Source organism: Eleutherodactylus coqui, chromosome 3 (assembly GCF_035609145.1).
Source record: "Eleutherodactylus coqui strain aEleCoq1 chromosome 3, aEleCoq1.hap1, whole genome shotgun sequence".
NCBI lineage: Eukaryota > Metazoa > Chordata > Amphibia > Anura > Eleutherodactylidae > Eleutherodactylus > Eleutherodactylus coqui.
The window spans coordinates 278,728,823-278,750,911 of record NC_089839.1 but is presented as its reverse complement, the minus strand read 5'-3'; the positions used below and the strand labels follow the sequence as shown (position 1 = coordinate 278,750,911).

Below are 22,089 nucleotides of genomic sequence, written 5' to 3'. Positions count from 1 at the left end.
CGACATTTCTAAAAAGTGCTATGGGGTGGCGCAGAAGGAAGAAAATTTGCAAATCCCCACTTGCTCAAATATTTTTAACTTTTTTACACCAGAAACTTGCATAAAAAGTGGCATAAACGTGTTTCTGATGATGTGGAATCCTTGACCTTTCCGCAATGTCATTGCAGAAGGGCCGTGAATTCGGTGGCTTCTTTTGACTCCAATGGAAGCCATCCGTGCAGAACCCGTGCAAAAATAGAACTTGCCACGATTCTCCTCCGCGAGCAGAAAATCACAATTGATTTCCACTCGTGTGCAGAAAAAAAGCGTTTTTCAATAGCATGCTGGGGGTGGTATTTGCTGCGGAATTTGGAGGTGGATGCCCTCTCCGGATTCCGCGATGCAAATCCGCCCATGTGCAGACGGCCTTAGTTTGCACTGCCTATTTAGACAGTGTTAGTAAATGTGCCCCAAAGTGCTTTGGTCCACGACTCGCCATTTAGAAAGCCAGGAGCCGACACACAAGTGCAAGAGGAACTGAGTGTAAGCCACTCAGTCACTGGGAAAGGTGAGCCGATAGAACATGGCACTCTCAATATTGGGTGAACGGGAAAAATGTAGCAACTAGTTAGCTAATGTTAGTGCATCCCAATATTTACAATATTTGCTCATTATAATTACATTCCATCTTAGGCATATACACTTATTAATAAAGGTAACTATTGGAGATAAGCGAGCGTACTCGCTAAGGCAAACTACTCAAGCGAGTATTGGCTTATGCGAGTACCTGCCCGCTCGTCTCAAAAGATTCGGGTGCCGGCGGGTGAGAGCGGGAGTGAGCAGGGAGGAGTGGGGGGAAGAGAGTGAGAGAGAGATCTCCCCTCCGTTCCTCCCCGTTCTCCCTCGCCGCTCCCTGCCCCCCGCCAGCACCCGAATCTTTTGAGACGAGCAGGCAGGTACTCGCATAAGCCAATACTCGCTCGAGTAGTTTGCCTTAGCGAGTACGCTCACTCATCTCTAGTAACTATGTATCCAGTTATTTTATTTTCTTATCTGATATTATTATTTCCATACTTATGTCTAGATTAGATTCCCTTCTGCGTGACTCCAAACAAAATCAACATCAGCCGCATCGGAATTCAAGGAACGTGTCATATCTTCTTCACCAAGTTGTCTAATTCTCTACAACCTGGAAAAGAAGGCTCATCGATCTCTGCCGGATGTGTTGCCATCTGATATTATCACCTTCTAATGGGTTATCAGTCTTTCCATACACAAATAGCATTAATGGGTGACAATGCCATGTGGCAACACATTAAGGGGTGATAATATAGGTTGAATACAACCAATAGACAATGTTCTTCTCCCTCGTTGTAGCTAATAATGCAAAGATAAGTGTAAAAATGCACTTTGCCACAACAAACACGTCCGTCCCGGTGATAACCTGACATTCGCAGCACCTGGAAATCTATTAGATATCTCTTCATCTATTCTTCTGCAGCAAAGCATGAAGTTCGAGGATGGGAAATCAATGGAGTTACTGACCTGTCAGAAAATCAGGGTCGGGAACCGGCTCTGATATCTCTTCATGACATTGGGTTTCTGAGGGTATGGTGGATACAATTAAACCATCTGGAAGCTGATGCTCCAGCCCACGGGCAAAATTATTCTGTCTATAAGAGAAAGATAAAAATAGGAGTTAGGAGCCATGAAAACTAATTATCAACTGGATCGTAGGCTACATTAGTGGACCCATTGCCAAGTTCTAACCATATAAGCAAAAATGAGACATTGTTTAGCCATATTCACAGAAATCCACAGCTCAAACCTAGATTTCTACCACAGGTTGTACCAGTGGATCCTAACATACATTAGATCTATTTAGTTCAGTTGAGCTGTTGTGAAAATCTGCCGCAGTAAGGGCGGTTTCACACGGGTCAAAAAATTGTGCGATTTTGACTTTCACAGAGAAAACGTGGCAAAATCGCACAATGAAAACGTATTTTCTCGTGGCAAAATCGTGGTCGCCTGTGTAAAACTAGGCTGATGGACATGCAATAGATTTTACAAATTTTGCACAGATATTTTCTTGCACATATATAAAAATTTACATGACTGATGATTGAATGTCAGCAGCATGTTAGTACAATACAAAAAGTGTGACGATGGCCTTAGGTGTAATAGGCAAGAAGGTAGGTTTAATTTTGGACCTGCTAAAAAATCTAATTTGAACATTCACTGTAATGGCTATGATCAAGGCCATAAACACCAATGAGACAGCCCATGTGGTTAGTATAAGGACATTGGAAGGGAGGGACTCAGCTCAGGTGGGAGCATCCCTCTTTTCAGTGGACTGTGGGAACCTGAATAGTCTAGAGGAACCTCCACTTTACCAAAGGAGTGGAACGGAGCTGCTAAGGGTGACACAGACCTGCTGTCCCACAAGGGTTGGGAAAGAATAAGCATAAGGCTCTCTGGTTGCTCTGATAATATTCTAGACAGTTATTTCTTAAGGCGCCATAAACATTAAGGAAAGGTCATCTGAGCCTGCAGATTTCATCAGGATTGGCTAACTAGTATATGTGTATGTGTATGGGGATCTCCCTGTTCTTTCCGATAGATTAAATCAGGGGGGAAAAGAATCGGGCACATTTAATGTCAATTGATGCTTTAGATCTCTGCTGTGGGTGCCTGGCAGCAGCTTAAGCCCCATTTACATGCAAAGCTGATCTCTCAAAATTTGTTCAAAAGATAAGGAAAATGACAGTTTGGAGCGATCCTTTTGCATAAACTACTAAGTAGCTACTTAGTAGCTTATTAAATTCATTTGCGTGCAAATGAGCCTCCCTTTGCTATAAGCAGATAACAGCAGGAGGTCTGTTATCTGCTTACAGCTCCATTGTTCTCCAGTGGGACAGCAGCTGAAACAATGTTATCAGCACTCCCCATGGATATTCACAGCATGTGGTCCCTGCTATCAGCTGTCCGGCCGAAGAGTGGTTTTTATGCTGAACTAAAAATCATTGTACGGCAGAAAACCAAACAACGGTAGAATTAAACGCAACGATTATCGCTCAAAAGCCATCGTTTGAACAAATTTTGAGTGATAATCGTTGTGTGTAAATGGGCCTTTACTCCCCTATTTTCACTGAAATCACATGAATGAAAGATTGGACCAACTCTTCATGCATATGGGAGAGTTGATAAAAATAGCTCGTAGCCAAATTTGTGTTCAGCCAACAGCTATTGAAGTTGCACAGGCACCTTTAGATAATATATCTGTTTCTAGGAAAATCTAAATAAGGGTTATCATGCAACTTTCCCAGATTCCAGGGTAACATCCCTTCGGAAACTTTATTTCTAATTGTACTTTTCTAGCTTTTCGAAAAACTTTTTATGGTGTTGTAGGCTCTAATAAGCCTGTCATCTGAGTTGGGTCGACAGTTATCTGATTTTCTAATGTGGCACCTCATATAATAGTTACAGTATGTGCATGAATTTACAGTAGTTCATTATGGAAATGAATAAAATACGTATAATTCACCTGAACGATCCCTTCAGCAGCTGGCCTGATGAAATATCCTTGGTCTGGTTGTTATAACCATAAAAGAGCTCTCCAAAAAGTGTCTGGTTCATTGGCACCTCTGGAGTTTCCCCGCAGTGAGCTCCACCGGGACACGATTCTGTGACCAGATGACATGACAACCCATCGGGACCTAGTTTATAATCTTCAATACAGCTGAAGGAAAACCACAAAATTGGTCAAGTCAATAATAGATTCCACACTTTGAACTACAGACTTAATCATTTCTTGCTGTCAGCAGATCTGTCTCCTCTTTGTTTCATTACGATTAGTGACTTGCAAAAAGCAACTCTGTAATTGCTGAGTGCCTTCCACAAGACAGCACAGGCACACTGGCATGACCTTAATGCCAATTAAAGCATAAAATAGTCAAATAAAATCCATATACTAATATAAAAGTGGAATTGACATTCACATATATTAAGGTGCAAGCCTTGTTACAGTAAAACTGATGGAGACAACCATTTGTTGGCTAATGAGGATATAGTCTATGAATTATCTTCTGCCTTCACATTTCTCTTATAAAACTGATATTTTTTAACTTTTTCAAATGAAGATCTTTTTGAAGAAATTTCTTAAATTCCTCCAATTTACAACTTATATACATCATTAAAAAGTCTCCCTTCATTGAATCTCCACGAGGTGAATGAGGTTAATGTTCTGTGTACCTCAGACCTGGAAAATCAATGACCTGGTGAAGTCATAAAATGGTTATCTTTACCCCATCTCATCTTATTCATCATCTGCTTAGGCTATGGATCTACAGTGACACAGTGTTGTCCGTCTGTTGAGGTATAATGATACCAGAATCTCAATGCTTCTCTATTGTAGAAACTCAAAGGTGACCTTGTAACCAGCTCAGGGCATTAGTCATGGAGCCATAGCCTTAAAGAACTAATCTATTATGTGTTTCAATAGTTGGAAATGATGCAACTCTAATTGCATGATACAACTGTCTATTCACACTGCCTGGATGCCTATTCACTTCTATTGGAGTGTGACTGTCTCCCAACTCTTCTAAATTGTGCCTACGTTGTAATGTCAATGTATTTCTTCTTTCTCGAAAATGACTTGAGTTGAAAATACCTGTGTATGTATCATTGGAGTTGTTTTCAGCCCAGGCTTTAAATTATATATACCGTACACTGAACCATCACTCCATTAGGAACAGCTGGCATATGACATCTTGTGATCGAATGTGGTTCCAAGTGATGGCCGCGTCATGATCTACTTCCAGATAATGTGTTGAGCAGAAGACAGTCTATGGTAGTCATAAGGCTTCTTGAATGACTTTGACCACAGGCAAATTGTTGTTGCCTGGAGGTGTGGTGCCTACTTGTTGGCTGTTCCCAAACCATGGTATCAAGAATGTACCAAGACTTGTTGAACCATGTGTAGACATCTAACAGAAGATCACATAGTGGCAGACCACGTGTGGTTGATCCTAGAGGAGAGCATGAGGAGGTGGCATGTTTGGTATCTTAGCAAAACATGCCACAGTGGACTAACTGACTCAACAGTACAACAGCAAGGAAGTTAGACAAATTTCCACAATGACCATATGGTGTGCCTTGTATCGACTGGGATTCAATAGTCGAAGACCGACAAGGGTGTCCCTGATGACCATACGCCATTATCAACAACACTTCACATTGGTGCAGGAAAGTCATTAATGGACCTTAGACACATTGCACAAGGTCATCTGGAGTGATACATCCTATTTCCTGCTGAACTATGCAGATGATCTGTTCTGCATCTAGTATAAGAAGCATGAAGCCATGGATGCACCATTGAGGTTCAACAGGCCGATGGTGGCAGTGTCATGACAGAGTGGCCTGATTGGTGCAAATGTGCAAACCAATCACACTGCAACACAATGATCCATATGCTAGACATTGCATAACCAAATTTGTATTATACCCCAGAGCTCGGTGCTCATATCTGAATAGCTGAGTACAGTATATGCAAAGGTGAATCTTCATTAGCCAAAATGTCTTTGATTTACAAGACAATTAAAAGTGCCACTCAACAGATAATTTTGCTGTGATGGAAAAACACAGAGGATTTTTGCACAGCAGAAATTATTAAAGGTTACTGATATTAATAGCATTACCCAATTATCTCATTTCAGTAATTATGTTACATTGATACTTGCTGTGTACACATCAGTAGTATTTACCATAACTAGTGCAGAGGACAAACACAGCAACCAGCGATTTTCTAAACTGCAGTTAGAAATGGAAGATTCATTGTGTATGGTGACGAGCGGGAGTAATAATAAAAGCGGTAATATAATTGTTTAATTCTCAGTTACGTTCTGAAATATAAGTCTAACAGAATTACCAGGAATGCGAGCCCTTACGGCAAAAATATACCAATTACAGACACAATAACTACAAGTGTTCACAGAAAAGTGTACTGTCTTATACAGTAATATATAGCTTTTATTAATTAGCATTCAAAAAACTTAATTGCACCTTCAACCATCTAAAAACTAGTCTAAAGATGGAAAAGTGGAGTAACCACCCTAAAAAGGATGACCCACACACGAACCTAACCATACCTCACCCTGAGGCCTTAGTGAGGCCTTAGTCACACGGGCGTTTTTTCACGCGATTTGCGCATCGCATGACGGATGCGCATGCGCAAATCGCGTGACCGGCGCCGAAAAATCGGCCCAAAAATCGCCCGAAAATCTGCTCCTAGCCGCGTTTCATTAGAAACGGGCCGGAGCTGTCCAGCGCATTGCATTCAATGGAGCCGGCAATACAGCGGCTCCATTGAATGCAAGCGCTGCGGGCGTGCGCGGGGTTAATTGTCGGGAAGGGGTTAAATATATAACCCCTTACCTGCAATGCATCCTTAAATGTGAAAAAATTAAAAAAAAGGATGTTCTCACCTGCTCCCGGCAGCTGGAGATCCCGGCGGTCGGCCTGCAGTGGGTGTGAAGGAGGTGTGACTCAGGCTTGCCCCTGATTGGCTCAGCGCTGAGCCAATCAGAAGCAAGTCTCAGTCACACCCATTCATGAATTCATGAATGGGTGTGACTGAGCTCAGCCTCTGATTGGCTCAGGCTGAGCCAATCAGGGGCAAGCCTGAGTCACACCTCCTTCACACCCACTGCAGGCCGACCGCCGGGATCTCCAGCTGCCGGGAGCAGGTGAGAACATCCTTTTTTTTAATTTTTTCACATTTAAGGATGCATTGCAGGTAAGGGGTTATATATTTAACCCCTTCCCGACAATTAACCCCGCGCACGCCGGCAGCCCATTGCTTTCAATGGAGCGGCTGTATTGCCGCTCCATTGAATTCAATGGGCAAACATCGTTCTTCTCTGCCACAGCTGTTCCAGCTGTGGCAGAGAAGAATGATTTGTCTTCTATATGTTCTCAATGGGGTCGGCGCTGCTGCCGCTGGCCCCATTGAGCGCATATAGAGAAGAGAACAGGAATCGCAGATCGCAGATAGGTGCGATCTGCGATTTCTGTTCTCTAATTTATCGGACGAGCGCATAAAAAGCGCTCATGTGTCCGATACCATTGCAAAGCAATGGTTTTAAAAAGTCGCCGGACGCATGCGCATGCGCAAATCGCGGCAATAAACGCCCGTGTGACTAAGCCCTCACACGGGCGTTTTTTCACGCGATTTGCGCATCGCATGACGGATGCGCATGCGCAAATCGCGTGACCGGCGCCGAAAAATCGGCCCAAAAATCGCCCGAAAATCTGCTCCTAGCCGCGTTTCATTAGAAACGGGCCGGAGCTGTCCAGCGCATTGCATTCAATGGAGCCGGCAATACAGCGGCTCCATTGAATGCAAGCGCTGCGGGCGTGCGCGGGGTTAATTGTCGGGAAGGGGTTAAATATATAACCCCTTACCTGCAATGCATCCTTAAATGTGAAAAAATTAAAAAAAAGGATGTTCTCACCTGCTCCCGGCAGCTGGAGATCCCGGCGGTCGGCCTGCAGTGGGTGTGAAGGAGGTGTGACTCAGGCTTGCCCCTGATTGGCTCAGCGCTGAGCCAATCAGAAGCAAGTCTCAGTCACACCCATTCATGAATTCATGAATGGGTGTGACTGAGCTCAGCCTCTGATTGGCTCAGGCTGAGCCAATCAGGGGCAAGCCTGAGTCACACCTCCTTCACACCCACTGCAGGCCGACCGCCGGGATCTCCAGCTGCCGGGAGCAGGTGAGAACATCCTTTTTTTTAATTTTTTCACATTTAAGGATGCATTGCAGGTAAGGGGTTATATATTTAACCCCTTCCCGACAATTAACCCCGCGCACGCCGGCAGCCCATTGCTTTCAATGGAGCGGCTGTATTGCCGCTCCATTGAATTCAATGGGCAAACATCGTTCTTCTCTGCCACAGCTGTTCCAGCTGTGGCAGAGAAGAATGATTTGTCTTCTATATGTTCTCAATGGGGTCGGCGCTGCTGCCGCTGGCCCCATTGAGCGCATATAGAGAAGAGAACAGGAATCGCAGATCGCAGATAGGTGCGATCTGCGATTTCTGTTCTCTAATTTATCGGACGAGCGCATAAAAAGCGCTCATGTGTCCGATACCATTGCAAAGCAATGGTTTTAAAAAGTCGCCGGACGCATGCGCATGCGCAAATCGCGGCAATAAACGCCCGTGTGACTAAGCCCTGAGAGAGGGGAAGGGAAAGCAGAGGGGGAAGTATCCAATGTCCAGGGTCAGGAAAAAATTAGATCTGATCCAAAAATTGATATTAGACAAAAACAAAAACTATTAATTACCACCGTTATGTAGGTAGTACGTTCGATGATCAAAGTGTCGTTCAAGAATATCTAAAAAAAATTGTATTCAAATATGAAATTGATACCCATGACACCAATTTAGACAAATGATTAACTTGCTTCACTTACTCCCCTTTTCTTCCCCTTCCTATTTTTTATTAGAGGAAATGCAGGGTGAGATAGGATTAGTTTCCTGTGTTAGGTCGCCCTTTTCAGGGTGGTTACTCGGCTTTTCCACCTTTACACTAGTTTTGGGACAGTTTAGGGTGCAAATTGGTTTTTTAAATATTCCCGATTTGGGATTCAGTTCCGGCTACACTAGAATTTAAAGATGTGTGATTTAGAAAATCCATTTTGCATGCTACACAAAGCATCTCTTGCTCTGGAGGCCTCATTAGCTTTGTGTAATTAAGCATACTGCCCATTGACATTATTGAACACCATGTAATATTTATTTTCTCCTGTGGTGGCACTGTAGGGAAAGTAAACAGTTGCTGATCAATTTCCGCATGAACTGCAGCTGATCGCTGTGATCAAGTTATCATCTGTGGGCCCTTCTACCAAAGCAGGCGACCTATTTAATAACAGCTAGTATTATTTAAAGCATGGGAAAGAGTGACATGCAGCTTGAATGGCTAAGAGATATTAGTAGAAATGCCGTGCTTCTCTGCTGGCTCCATTAAAGTGTCGCTGTCAAATGTAGAGCTACAGTGATCTGCTGTCCAGGGTTTGTATGAGCTCACTGTGTTTCTGTATCAGTGTACAAAACTTTCTCCAACACTCCAAAAGCATAATTGATAAACTGGCGATACATATTAGTTGAAGTTGGCCAGACCCACTGATTTCGGCGAGATTGGTTAACTCTCACTTAACGGTAGATGTTGGTTCTCAGGGGAAATACAGATGGGACAAATTTTAGCTTGATTGTGATAAAACGGCACATAACGTTTTCTTGTCTTAGCCCATTAACACCTTAAGGACATTGCCTACTTTGGGCTTAAGGGCTCTTTCGCACAGGTGTATGCGTTTTTACGTTTGCACGTCTGTGCCATTAAATTGCATGAATGGATGATTTTCCGCGATCAAGTCCTATGCTTAATTAGCATTTTCTCATCCATTCACATGACCGGGTGCAACGTTTTTAGCGAAAAAATATATTGCACCGTATTGCATCGTATTGACTTCCATTGCCTACATAGAGGCACCTGTAAGCTTTTCACAGCGTTGGAGGTTGCTACAATGCCTCCGCCTCCCTTTCTTTTTCCAGCTCCCGTAGGAGTCTATAGGAGCGGCCTCCATATATTGGTCAAAAGATAGAACCAGAACTATCTTTTTACCCAAAATATAATCCCAGGCCGGTATTTCGGTCACGTATGTTCCATTTTTTACACTGCACCGTTTTTTCGCGTCGTATTTTTACCCATGTGAACGAATACGTTGGAAACCAATGTCTCAGATGGTCGCGTATATCGATCAGGCATGAAAACACGACGTATATGCGCTTGTTGTAATAAAGCCTAAGGACGCAACAATTTGGGGGGGATTTTCATGGCCACTTTTCGAAAGCCATAACTTTTATCTTTCCAACCACATGGCTACATGAGGTCTAGTTTTTTTGCGTGATGAGCTGTAGTTTTTGGTGGCATCATTTTTCTAGGTATATATATTGCATTGTATAACTTACAATTGTACAACCTCAATTCTGACATTATGTGTTGTTTTTTTTTACAGCATTTTATCATGCGGCATAAATGACATGATACATTTTTTGCGTGTTCGTACAATTATGACAATACCAAAATTATATTTGTTTTTGTTTTTCCACTTTTGCACAATAAAAACCCTTTTTTTAGAAATGATTTTTTTCTGGCATTGCTGCATTCAAAGTCCCATAAGTATTTTTATTTTTCCACTGACAAAACGTAATAAGTGCTTGATTTTAGCATGACAAGCTATAGTTTTTAATGGTACCCTTTTGGGGTACATACAGCGTTTTTGATCACTCTTGCTGTATTTTTAGAGAGGTGGCATGAACAAACTAAGCATTTCATCTCCAATTGTTTGTGTTTTCTTTAATGTTTTTTTTTTTGTGCAGAATTAACTGTGTTTAATTTATTATACAGGTGATTATGGGCACGGTGATAGCAAACATGTGTGGGTTTTTTATTTTTTTAAAAGAGGGAAAGTGGGCAAAAAAGATTTTGCTACAGATTTTTTTCCACTATTTTAATTTTTTTTACACATTTTTATTTCTCTGTAGGGGAATTGAACCCATGATCATATGATTGTTATGTTAATACATTGAAGCATGTCTGTACTGCAATGTATTATCACTATTGCTAGCAATTATATGCCATGGCAATCCATGGATCCTCCACCATTACATTGCAGAAGTCAGATGGCATCACAGAGGGAGCTCCTTCTATGAACCCTTTACACCCCCTGATCAACATTGATTGTGGCATGTAAGGGGTTAACAATTGGGATTATCAAGTGTTATTATCGAGCCCTGTTGGTCCAGTGGGAGGCTGACTGTCAGTCACAACTGCATCCTGCTGTAGATGCACAGGACATATATTGCTTTAAGTACCAGGCAGCCAGAACATAAACTTATGCCCTGTGGTGTGAATGGGTTAAAAAGCTACTGTTCTCTTAACTTAACACAACAAAAACTATTGTAAAGTAATTAAAATTGTAAATGCACCACCCTGATAGCATTAAGAGTCAAGCTAAAGAATAATCTATCTCTAAGCTGCTGCCAGAGTTGTCTGGCAGAGGCTTAAGCCCCATTTACACACAACAATTATCACTCAAAATCCGTTCAAACGATGGCATATGAGAGATAATTGTTTTGTGTAAATGCAACCATCGTTCACTCTTCAGCTGAACGATGATTTTAAGGTGAGCTTAAAATCCATCATTCAAGCGGAGAGAGATAACACAGACCGCATGCTGAGTTCTGTACAGGAGTGCTGATTACATTGTATTCAGAGGACAGCCCCTGCAAGAACAAAGGAACTGATTGCAGAGCACTGACCCCCTGCTGTGTTCTGCAAGCAGCTCCCCGAGGCTCATTTACATACAAATGAAGCTAATAAAGTGCTAAAGGAAATTAGTGTCCATTAGCCCTTTATGCAGAATGATGGCTAGAACTGTCAATCTTTCAAACATTTAAAAAAATTGTCTTTGCGTGTAAATCAGCCTTTGGTTGAGTCTTAAATGGAACTTCTGATCACTTTTCAGCCCCATAAACTACATCATTGGGCTGTAAGTTGAAGGAGTGGGGAGTACGCCGAGCAGTGTTTCACACTCACCAGGCACCCTGTTCTAGAACTGTGTCTACGTAAAGTTGCCATTCAAACAGCATAACTCTTCGCAGCCACCTGTATGCGGGCACTCTCCCATTCATCTCTATGGGAGAATGCACATGCACAGGTGGTTGAAAAGAGTGATGCCATGTGCCCACGGCAACTTCGTGGCCCTTCTACTAACTAACATTACAGTGGTGAAGTAGCGGCTGTATATCGGTCACTTGCCATGCATTACACTGAGCATAACTGGTTAGTTTTGATTATCATTCAAACAGAACCTCCTCTAGCCAACCCTTCTGCCGCCACTTTCTATTCAGCAAATCGCTTTGACGCCTGTTTTTACCAAAGGATTTGCAACAGGCGAATGATGATTTTTAGGTCCATATGAAGGACTGAATCAGTGATAATTCACGATTTATCACTGATGGTTTGGTCACTGCATGCATTTACACCTATAGACAGAGGTGTAGCGAGAGGCTCGTATGCAAATGCACAGCATGGGGGCCCTCCCACAACTTTCCTCTGCATCATTAGATCTCTTCAGAAGCCATCAATGAAACACTAGCAGGTGGGGGCATTGCTAGAATTTTAAAAGATTAGGCAGAAGCTAAATGTAGGGGATCTCAATGCAAAATCTGTAACAAGGCCCCCAACCATCCATTTATAAAACTGGTGTTTTCTTATATGATAGAGGGGCCTTCAGGCTTCTTAAGGCTCCAGGGCCCAGTGGCAACTGCTACCTCTGCACCCCCTATAGCTACGCCATGTTTACAGATGTAGCATCATCATCCTTAAAGGATAGTGCACTACATTTAAGGAGTAGACTGCCAGATGCCACTATGCTATTTGTGTGGTTTGGCCACTGCCAATCAGTAGCGCAGCGTTGCAAAGCCATGCTTCATTATCCTCGTAGCCCAAGATGCATTATCAGTGTTATGTTGATGACAATTGTTGAGCAAAACCACTCGATCTAACAGTTTTTTTCACGATAAGGGCTTATTCTGATGTGCGTATATCATCCGGGTTTTCACGCCTGGTCGATATATACGCTGTCCCTCTCTGCAGGGGGAGGAGGCGGGCCGGGCGCAGTGCACTGAGCTTCCATCCCCTCTCCGCCCCTCGCCATTGTTTGCAATGGGAGGGGCTGACGGGGGTGGAGCTAAGTCATGCCCTGTCCAACCCCCTCCCATTGCAAATAGTGGCGAGGGGTGGAGAGTGGGCCCTAAATACGTGACGTAAAAGGCCCTTTATGCGGGCTAATGATCGGCCAAATGAACGTGTGTTGCCTTAATTTTGAGAATGGTTTCCCTGCTTTGTTCTAACTTGGTCACACATTGTGGTATCATCTATAATCATTATGTATTGGGCTCATTGTAAAAACAAAGGCTAAGTTAACCTTCTACTATTTGTATTCCAATAAAATGTAATATCGATAATATAGATAATCTGCAAGGATTATTTCCAGATGATGAAACTCACTGTCATTACAAGTTAATCTGATGGGCAAAAAGCTTTGTCATTTACAACTAAATTATTGTAAGAGCCAGGAGACAGCATAGAAATGACTTATCTCCCAAGGCCAGGCACTGATCAATGTTACTAAGGAGTCATTGACATCTTATGAAAACTTTGCCGTGTGCAAACACCTTGTTCAACTGGTCAAAAATCATCAGAATAAAGAGATGTCTAGATGTATAACCAAACAACTGTAGCCTTTAAAACCTATCCCAAATAATACATTCTGCTTGGAGGCTTAAAAGGGTATCCCAGAGATGTAATACCTTCTTCAAGTTTTCACTCGTCCACCGGATAGGTGAAAAATGACAGAGCCATCTAGTGAATTTGCATGTGTGACCTTTTTACATTTATAGAGATAGCCGAGCAATGCCAATGGAAATTAAAGGTGGTCAACTCAGTTTGCACCATTCTCGAGTTTGCTGCATTTCGAACCCGTGGACAGGTGTGTTTTTGGTGAGATAACCCATTTACAGGTCTTGGGCTCCAATCCAAAGTCTGTAATAAGGTCCCCATCTATAGTAGGTAAAGGTAAGGTCCCCTGATGCAAGCACTGAGTCATTACTGACTCCTAGAGTGTCATTTCTTGATAGACTGTTTTTGCGGGGTCTTTACCCTCACTAAGCTGGGTACTCATTTTATCGACCTCGGAAGGATGGAAGACTGAGTCAACCTTGAGCCCACTACCTGACCCAAGTGGGGATTGACCTCACAACCTTCAGGTCATGAGCAAGAGCTAAGGACTGCGTTTCTGGCCCCCCACCTAAAGTATCATCTGCCTATTACAATGCTGATGTCTTATCATGGCAGAGTGGCCTGTGGACCCCCTTAAGACCATAATGCATCTACCTCCTCTGCACATCCCCGGTAGCTACTTTCCTGATTATTTTATTATAATTCCAAATAGAAGTGAATTCACTAAGAGTCACCAAATGCCTAAAACCCCCAAAGGAAAGGAAATATGGAGGTTGTGTATTTGGATGAGCGTGGCTATAAATTGGTTGTTGCTATTCTGTTGCATCAATTGTGGGGTTTGTGTTGAATTAGGACATTACTTTGCTTTTATTCTATCTTATTACATCTTGTATACAGCAGCAGAAATACTTTTCTATACAACGGTATCGGAGAAACTCAAGATGGCCTTTGAATCTTACCCACAAACCATCAAGATGTTGTACATCTCTGGGTCATCTGGAAAGGGGACTTCTTTCTGAAGGCACAATTGTTCACAACCTCCGTTGAAACCATCCGAGCAGTCAACTCCCACCTGACGATTGTAGCATCCAGACATATCTTTCATAGGACTAAGTCCTGGCGGGCACTGCAGAAACAAAAGATTAATGCATCAGACCTTCATTGTCCCATTCACCATTATATTATTGTCCTTGAAATCTGATTTTATCCTGTATATTATGTTCTACATCCATTTATTCCAAAGCTTTTTGATTTCTTTCTCCGTTTCGAGAGTGCATTATGAAAAATGAAGTGTGTATTATTTATTTGCGTGTTGCTCTGCCAAATATAAAACATTTTAATCAAGTGTATGACAATTGATCTGCCTGCTGGAAAACTTCACATGTTTTCTCTTCATCCTTAAGAGTTCAGTTTATGGAATACAAACCGCTATTTAGTAGAAGCAATGACATGGCGGATGAGAAAGATGAGGTTGCTAAGCAATAGTTGAGACTGAACATAACTTCAAAAACAACTTTGGCTACTTGCAACCTAAAATACTTAGATCCTGTGGTAAACACATTGCAATAAAGCCCAATGATCAAGCAGGAAAAAAAATTCTAAAAAACATCACCAAAACCACAGGTTTGACAGATTAATGTCACCATGCTTTTGAACTAAATGGATGATAAATCATAAGAGCTCGGCTGAGCCATTAAGATAGAAGTCTTCACTCATACAAATGAATACAAAATAATGGCTTAGCACCGAGGAAGAGGTTCTGGATGCATAAAAGCTTCTATTCACAGGTTATGTAGTGTAACCTCAGATATAAAGGGGGATGAGCTGTTATCAATCTATTGTATCCTTGAATTCATCATCGATATTCCAGTTAGTCTAGGAAAGCACTTTAAGATGCACTTCTAGAGATGAGCGAGCATCGCTCTTCTCGAGTAACTGCCTTCTCGTCCAAGCGTGCGAGGGGGGGGGGGAGCGGGGGGGAAGAGAGAGATCTCTCTCACTTTCCCCCCCCCGCTCCCCTCCACTCTCCCCCGCCGCCCCCCTGAGCACGCTCGGACGAGAAGGCAGTTACTCGAGAAGAGCGATGCTCGCTTGAGTAACTGACCTTACGGAGCATGCTCGCTCATCTCTATGCACTTCATGTTTGACTCCATCTTTGTATTAATGTAAAGGGCCAATATAGTCTACCAGACAATCATGTCAAGATATCCTTTGCCGTGTCCAGTTTAAGGGTCCTTTTAGAAGAGTCGATCATTTGAACGAGCGAGTGACGTCATCACTAGCTCGTCCGATCGTGCAGCCTATGTAGACTGTGAAATGCCAGTCTTCATACATTTTCCCCTGGGTCTGTATGGGTCCAAATAATGTACCTGCCGGAAATCTGGGTGCTAATGTATGGTGCTATGATATGGCAATATATTATCTCAATTAAAGTCAAGCAGAAGTAAAGTCTGTCCCAATAGTAGGCTATAGTCACCATATTACAGATCCATTCTGAATGAATACACAGAGTTGTGATGCATATGAGACTTTGATCACATTGGATTGTCTTGTATATTGACAGTTGGTTCTTGGGTTACATGACAGAACAGGGTTTGGGGATTTATTACTGTTAGAGGCTCGTGTGGCACATAGTGTTAAGTCAATAGAAAGGCAGTCCTAAGCTCTCACTCATGACCTGAAGGTTGCAAGATCAATCCATGAATGGTTCTGGTAGCCGGCTCAAGGTTGACTCAGCCTTCCATCCTTCCAAGGTTGGTAAAATGAGTACCCAGCTGGGGTGGGGGGTAATAAATAAATTACCAGAAAGTGCTGCAGAATAAATTGGCACTACACAAGTAACAAGATTTTTTTTTTATTGCGGCTTAACATTAGACCAGATGGGTAGAAAATGTGCCAAATCTATATCAGCAGCTCACGTGTGGTAGCTTTAGCACATTTTGCTGTATGTTAGACACTTTTCTCTTCCTCATGTCACCTCTTGGTTGACTTTATTTTGTTGTAATTTGGCATACTTTAAGACTTATCTAAACTGCACCCCTTTTATCAGAGCTACACCTTTCTAAATGTGTTGTCAGGTAGGAAAAATATTTAACTTGTCAAGCAGTGTTGGAGCCTCCACTTCTGTTCTGATTCCAATACTTAGTCAGGTGGTATAGACCTTCCATTGCCCGTAATATCATCACAGGTGGCTGGTCATTTGGCTCATTTCAATTAGTTATTAGCCAGCCCCTTTCAATGTCAAGGCCAATGCAGAGTCAAAGAAGAGGGCTGGCTTAGTTATTGCAATTAGCCGAACAGCCCCTGAAAGAGTCATACCATGTGACCCGCTGTCAGAACAGGCCAGAAGTGGATGTTTCAACACCATTGAACTTGATAATTGTTTCTCCTCCCTGGGCAATCCCTTTAGAGACACTTTTCAGAACTGTCTAAGGAGCCATAACAAGTGTCTAAAACATACGAAATCTGGCACAAGGCACGTACACCAGTTTTGTGGCATAAATTAATCCAAGCTTAGTAGCTCACCCCCAATGTGTGGAACAAACACTGTCCCTTCTGAAACTGCAGTACAGCCTAGTTATTGAATGGAAAATCATGATGACTATCGATGACCAAATAAACCAACCCAATTCTTTGATGATAGCCCATAGAAGCGGCAGGTCGGTTCAGGAAGTTATACTTTGATTTTCCAAAAATGAAAATTAAGGAACTTTGATATCCTTTAGTGATTTCCCAGTGACTACATAGAGCTGATTTTGGTTTTGCACAGTAGCTACATTTTTAGACTAAAAAAAGACGTTCGGTCAATGCCTACTCAGTAGGAAAAGCTTTTCCGTTAGAGATACAAGGTGTACAGCTTCAATGTGATCTGTTACAATTAAAACTGGGCATCTGAGCAGAAACAAGCACAATGCTTTCACAGGGTTTAATCACATATCATGGTTCACCCAGGTTATATCACTGCATACACTATATATACAGTATATATCCTGTATGTATAGCTCTCTTCAAGCTAAACCAAGCATTAAATGGCCAATTAGCAACATCTAATAGCCAGTGAACACAATTTGCTGATGACATTAAGCTTTAGCACAAACTCTTCTTTCAGATTATTTTTATCTTATGTCCCAATGGTCTCTACTAGAGATGAGCGAACGTACTCGTCCGAGCTTGATATTCGTGCGAATATTAGGGTGTTCGGGATGCTCGTTACTCTTAACGAGCACCACGCGGTGTTCCGGTTACTTTCAGTTTCCTCTCTGAGACGTTAGCGCGCTTTTCTGGCCAATTGAAAGACAGGGAAGGCATTACAACTTCCCCCTGTGACGTTCAAGCCCTATACCACCCCCCTGCTGTGAGTGGCTGGAGCGATCAGATGTCACCCTAGTATAAAAGTCGGCCCCTCCCGCGGCTCGCCTCAGATGCCTTGTGACTGAGTTAGCTGAGGGAAAGTGCTGCTGCTGGTGCTGCTGTAGGGAGAGTGTTAGGAGTGAGTGTAGGCTTCAAGAACCCCAACGGTCCTTCTTAGGGCCACATCTATCCGTGTGCAGTACTGTGGAGGGTGCTGTTAGCAGTGTTGCACAAATTTTTTTTTTTTCAAAATCGGCAGTCTGTAGAGCATTGCGCCTTGCAGTAATACTACAGGGACAGAAGTGGTGCTTAGGTAGGGAGAGTGTTAGGAGTGAGTGTAGGCTTCAAGAACCCCAACGGTCCTTCTCAGGGCCACATCTATCCGTGTGCAGTACTGTGGAGGGTGCTGTTAGCAGTGTTGCACAAATTTTTTTTTTTTTCAAAATCGGCAGTCTGCAGAGCATTGCGCCTTGCAGTAATACTACAGGGACAGAAGTGGTGCTTAGGTAGGGAGAGTGTTAGGAGTGAGTGTAGGCTTCAAGAACCCCAACGGTCCTTCTTAGGTCCACATCTATCCGTGTGCAGTACTGTGCAGGCTGCTGTTAGCAGTGTTGCATATTTTTTTCTTTTCAAAATCGGCTGTCTGCAGAGCATTGCGCCTTGCAGTAATACTACAGGGGGAGAATTGTGTAGGCAGGGCCAGAAGACATATATTATTGATTGAATATAGTCAGTGGGCCCTCCGTTTCCAAAAAAGGGAAAAATTGTATTTGTCCTGCAGTCTTGCGCCAATTTATTTCCTGCCTGGGAAAAGTAACCGCTGTGCTGCGCTTCATATAACTGCATTTCTGTGCAACACATATCTTATCTGATTGAATATAGTCAGTGGGCCCTCCGTTTCCCAAAAAGGGAAACATTCTATTTGTCCTGCAGGCTTGCGCCAATTTATTTGCTGCCTGTGAAAAGTCTCCGCTCTGCTGCGCTTCATATAACTGCATTTCTGTGCAACACATATCTTATCTGATTGAATATAGTCAGTGGGCCCTCCGTTTCCCAAAAAGGGAAACATTCTATTTGTCCTGCAGGCTTGCGCCAATTTATTTGCTGCCTGTGAAAAGTCTCCGCTCTGCTGCACTTCATATAACTGCATTTCTGTGCAACACATATCTTATCTGATTGAATATAGTCAGTGGGCCCTCCGTTTCCCAAAAGGGAAACATTCTATTTGTCCTGCAGGCTTGCGCCAATTTATTTGCTGCCTGGGAAATCACTGGTAATACAGCATGCTGAGGGGTAGGGGTAAGCCTACAGGACGTGGACGTGGCCGAGGACGCGTAGGCCCAAGTGAGGGTGTGGGCACAGGGCGAGCTCCTGATCAAGGTGTATCGCAGCCGACTGCTGCGCGATTAGGAGAGAGGCACGTTTCTGGCGTCCCCACATTCATCGCCCAATGAATGGGTCCACGCGGGAGACCTTTATTAGAAAATGAGCAGTGTGAGCAGGTCCTGTCGTGGATGGCAGAAAGTGCCTCGAGCAAGCTATCATCCACCCACAGTTCTGCGCCGTCCAGTGCTGCAAATCCAAATCCTCTGGCTGCTACTCCTCCTTCCTCCCAGCCTCCTCACTCCACTACAATGACACATGCTCAGGAGCGGGCAGACTCCCAGGAACTGTTCTCGGGCCCCTGCTCAGATTGGGCAGCAGTGGTTCCTCTCCAAGCAGAGGAGTTTATCGTCACTGATGCCCAACCATTCGAAAGTTCCCGGGGTCCGGGGGATGAGGCTGGGGACTTCCGGCAACTGTCTCAAGACCTTTCAGTGGGTGAGGAGGACGATGACGATGAGACACAGTTGTCTTGCAGTGAGGTAGTAGTAAGGGCAGTAAGTCCGAGGGAGGAGCGCACAGAGGATTCGGAGGAAGAGCAGCAGGACGATGAGGTGACTGACCCCACCTGGTGTGCAACGCCTACACAGGACAGGTCTTCAGAGGGGGAGGCACGGGCAGCAGCAGGGCAGGTTGCAAGAGGCAGTGCGGTGTCCAGGGGTAGAGGCAGGGCCAGACCAAATAATCCACCAACTGTTTCCCAAAGCGCACCCTCGCGCCATGCCACCCTGCAGAGGCCGAGGTGCTCTAAGGTCTGGCAGTTTTTCACAGAGACGCCTGACGACCGACGAACAGTGGTGTGCAACCTTTGTCGCGCCAAGATCAGCCGGGGAGCCACCACCAACAGCCTCACCACCACCAGCATGCGCAGACATATGATGGCCAAGCACCCCACAAGGTGGGACGAAGGCCGTTCACCGCCTCCGGTTTGCACCGCTGCCTCTCCCCCTGTGCCCCAACCTGCCACTGAGATCCAACCCCGCTCTGAGGACACAGGCACTACCGTCTCCTGGCCTGCACCCACACCCTCACCTCCGCTGTCCTCGGCCCCATCCACCAATGTCTCGCACCCCACCGTCCAGCCGTCGCTAGCGCAAGTGTTTGAGCGCAAGCGCAAGTACGCCGCCACGCACCCGCACGCTCAAACGTTAACCGTCCACATAGCCAAATTTATCAGCCTTGAGATGCTGCCGTATAGGGTTGTGGAAACGGAGGCCTTCAAAAGTATGATGGAGGCGGCGGCCCCGCGCTACTCAGTTCCCAGTCGCCACTACTTTTCCCGATGTGCCGTCCCAGCCCTGCACGACCACGTCTCCCGCAACATTGTACGCGCCCTCACCAACGCGGTTACTGCCAAGGTCCACTTAACTACGGACACGTGGACAAGCACAGGCGGCCAGGGCCACTACATCTCCCTGACGGCACATTGGGTGAATTTAGTGGAGGCTGGGACAGAGTCAGAGCCTGGGACCGCTCACGTCCTACCCACCCCCAGAATTGCGGGCCCCAGCTCGGTGCTGGTATCTGCGGCGGTGTATGCTTCCTCCACTAAAGCACCCTCCTCCTCCTCCGCAACCTCTGTCTCGCAATCAAGATGTGTCAGCAGCAGCACGTCGCCAGCAGTCGGTGTCGCGCGGCATGGCAGCACAGCGGTGGGCAAGCGTCAGCAGGCCGTGCTGAAACTACTCAGCTTAGGAGATAAGAGGCACACGGCCCACGAACTGCTGCAGGGTCTGACAGAGCAGACCGACCGCTGGCTTGCGCCGCTGAGCCTCCAACCGGGCATGGTCATGTGTGACAACGGCCGTAACCTGGTGGCGGCTCTGCAGCTCGGCAGCCTCACGCACGTGCCATGCCTGGCCCACGTCTTTAATTTGGTGGTTCAGCGCTTTCTGAAAAGCTACCCACGCTTGTCAGACCTGCTCGTAAAGGTGCGCCAGCTCTGCGCACATTTCCGCAAGTCCCACACGGACGCTGCCACCCTGCGGACACTGCAACATCGGTTTAATCTGCCAGTGCACCGACTGCTGTGCGACGTGCCCACACGGTGGAACTCTACGCTCCACATGTTGGCCAGGCTCTATGAGCAGCGTAGAGCTATAGTGGAATACCAACTCCAACATGGGCGGCGCAGTGGGAGTCAGCCTCCTCAATTATTTTCAGAAGAGTGGGCCTGGTTGGCAGACATCTGCCATGTCCTTCGAAACTTTGAGCAGTCTACCCAGGTGGTGAGCGGCGATGCTGCAATCATTAGCGTCACCATTCCTCTGCTATGCATCTTGAGAAGTTCCCTGCAAACCATAAAGGCAGCCGCTTTGCGCTCGGAAACAGAGCCGGGGGAAGACAGTATGTCGCTGGATAGTCAGAGCACCCTCCTGTCTATATCTCAGCGCGTTCAGGAGGAGGAGGAGGAGCATGAGGAGGATGAGGAGGAGGGGGAAGAGACAGCTTGGCCCACTGCTGACGGTACCCATGCTGCTTGCCTGTCATCATTTCAGCGTGTATGGCCTAAGGAGGAGGAGGAGGAGGAGGATCCTGAAAGTGATCTTCCTAGTGCGGACAGCCATGTGTTGCGTACAGGTACCCTGGCACACATGGCTGACTTCATGTGAGGATGCCTTTCTCGTGACCCTCGCGTTACACGCATTCTGGCCACTACGGATTACTGGGTGTACACACTGCTCGACCCACGCTATAAGGAGAACCTTCCCACTCTCATTCCCGAAGAGGAAAGGGGTTAGAGAGTGTTGCTATACCACAGGACCCTGGCGGACAAACTGATGGTAAAATTCCCATCCGACAGCGCTAGTGGCAGAAGGCGCAGTTCCGAGGGCCAGGTAGCAGGGGAGGTGCGTAGATCGAGCAGCATGTACAGCCCAGGTAGTGCAACAGTCTTTAAGGGCCTGGCCAGCTTTATGGCTCCCCAGCAAGACTGTGTCACCGCTCCCCAGTCAAGGCTGAGTCGGCGGGAGCACTGTTAAAGGATGGTGAGGGAGTACGTAGCCGATCGCA

At 45.0% G+C, this 22,089-nt stretch overlaps 1 protein-coding gene across 2 annotated transcripts in view; it reads right to left on the bottom strand.

The window, feature by feature from the left end:
- ASTN1 (astrotactin 1) overlaps window positions 1-22,089 on the bottom strand; it is a 516,497-nt gene that overhangs the window by 79,948 nt on the left and 414,460 nt on the right. For both annotated transcript variants that reach the window (XM_066597485.1, XM_066597486.1), the window contains exons 12-14: window positions 14,304-14,470; window positions 3,524-3,718; window positions 1,525-1,652 (exon numbers count right to left, since the gene is read on the bottom strand). In XM_066597485.1, coding sequence (XP_066453582.1) covers window positions 1,525-1,652; window positions 3,524-3,718; window positions 14,304-14,470 — 490 coding nt within the window. The remainder of the gene's footprint in view (window positions 1-1,524; window positions 1,653-3,523; window positions 3,719-14,303; window positions 14,471-22,089) is intronic.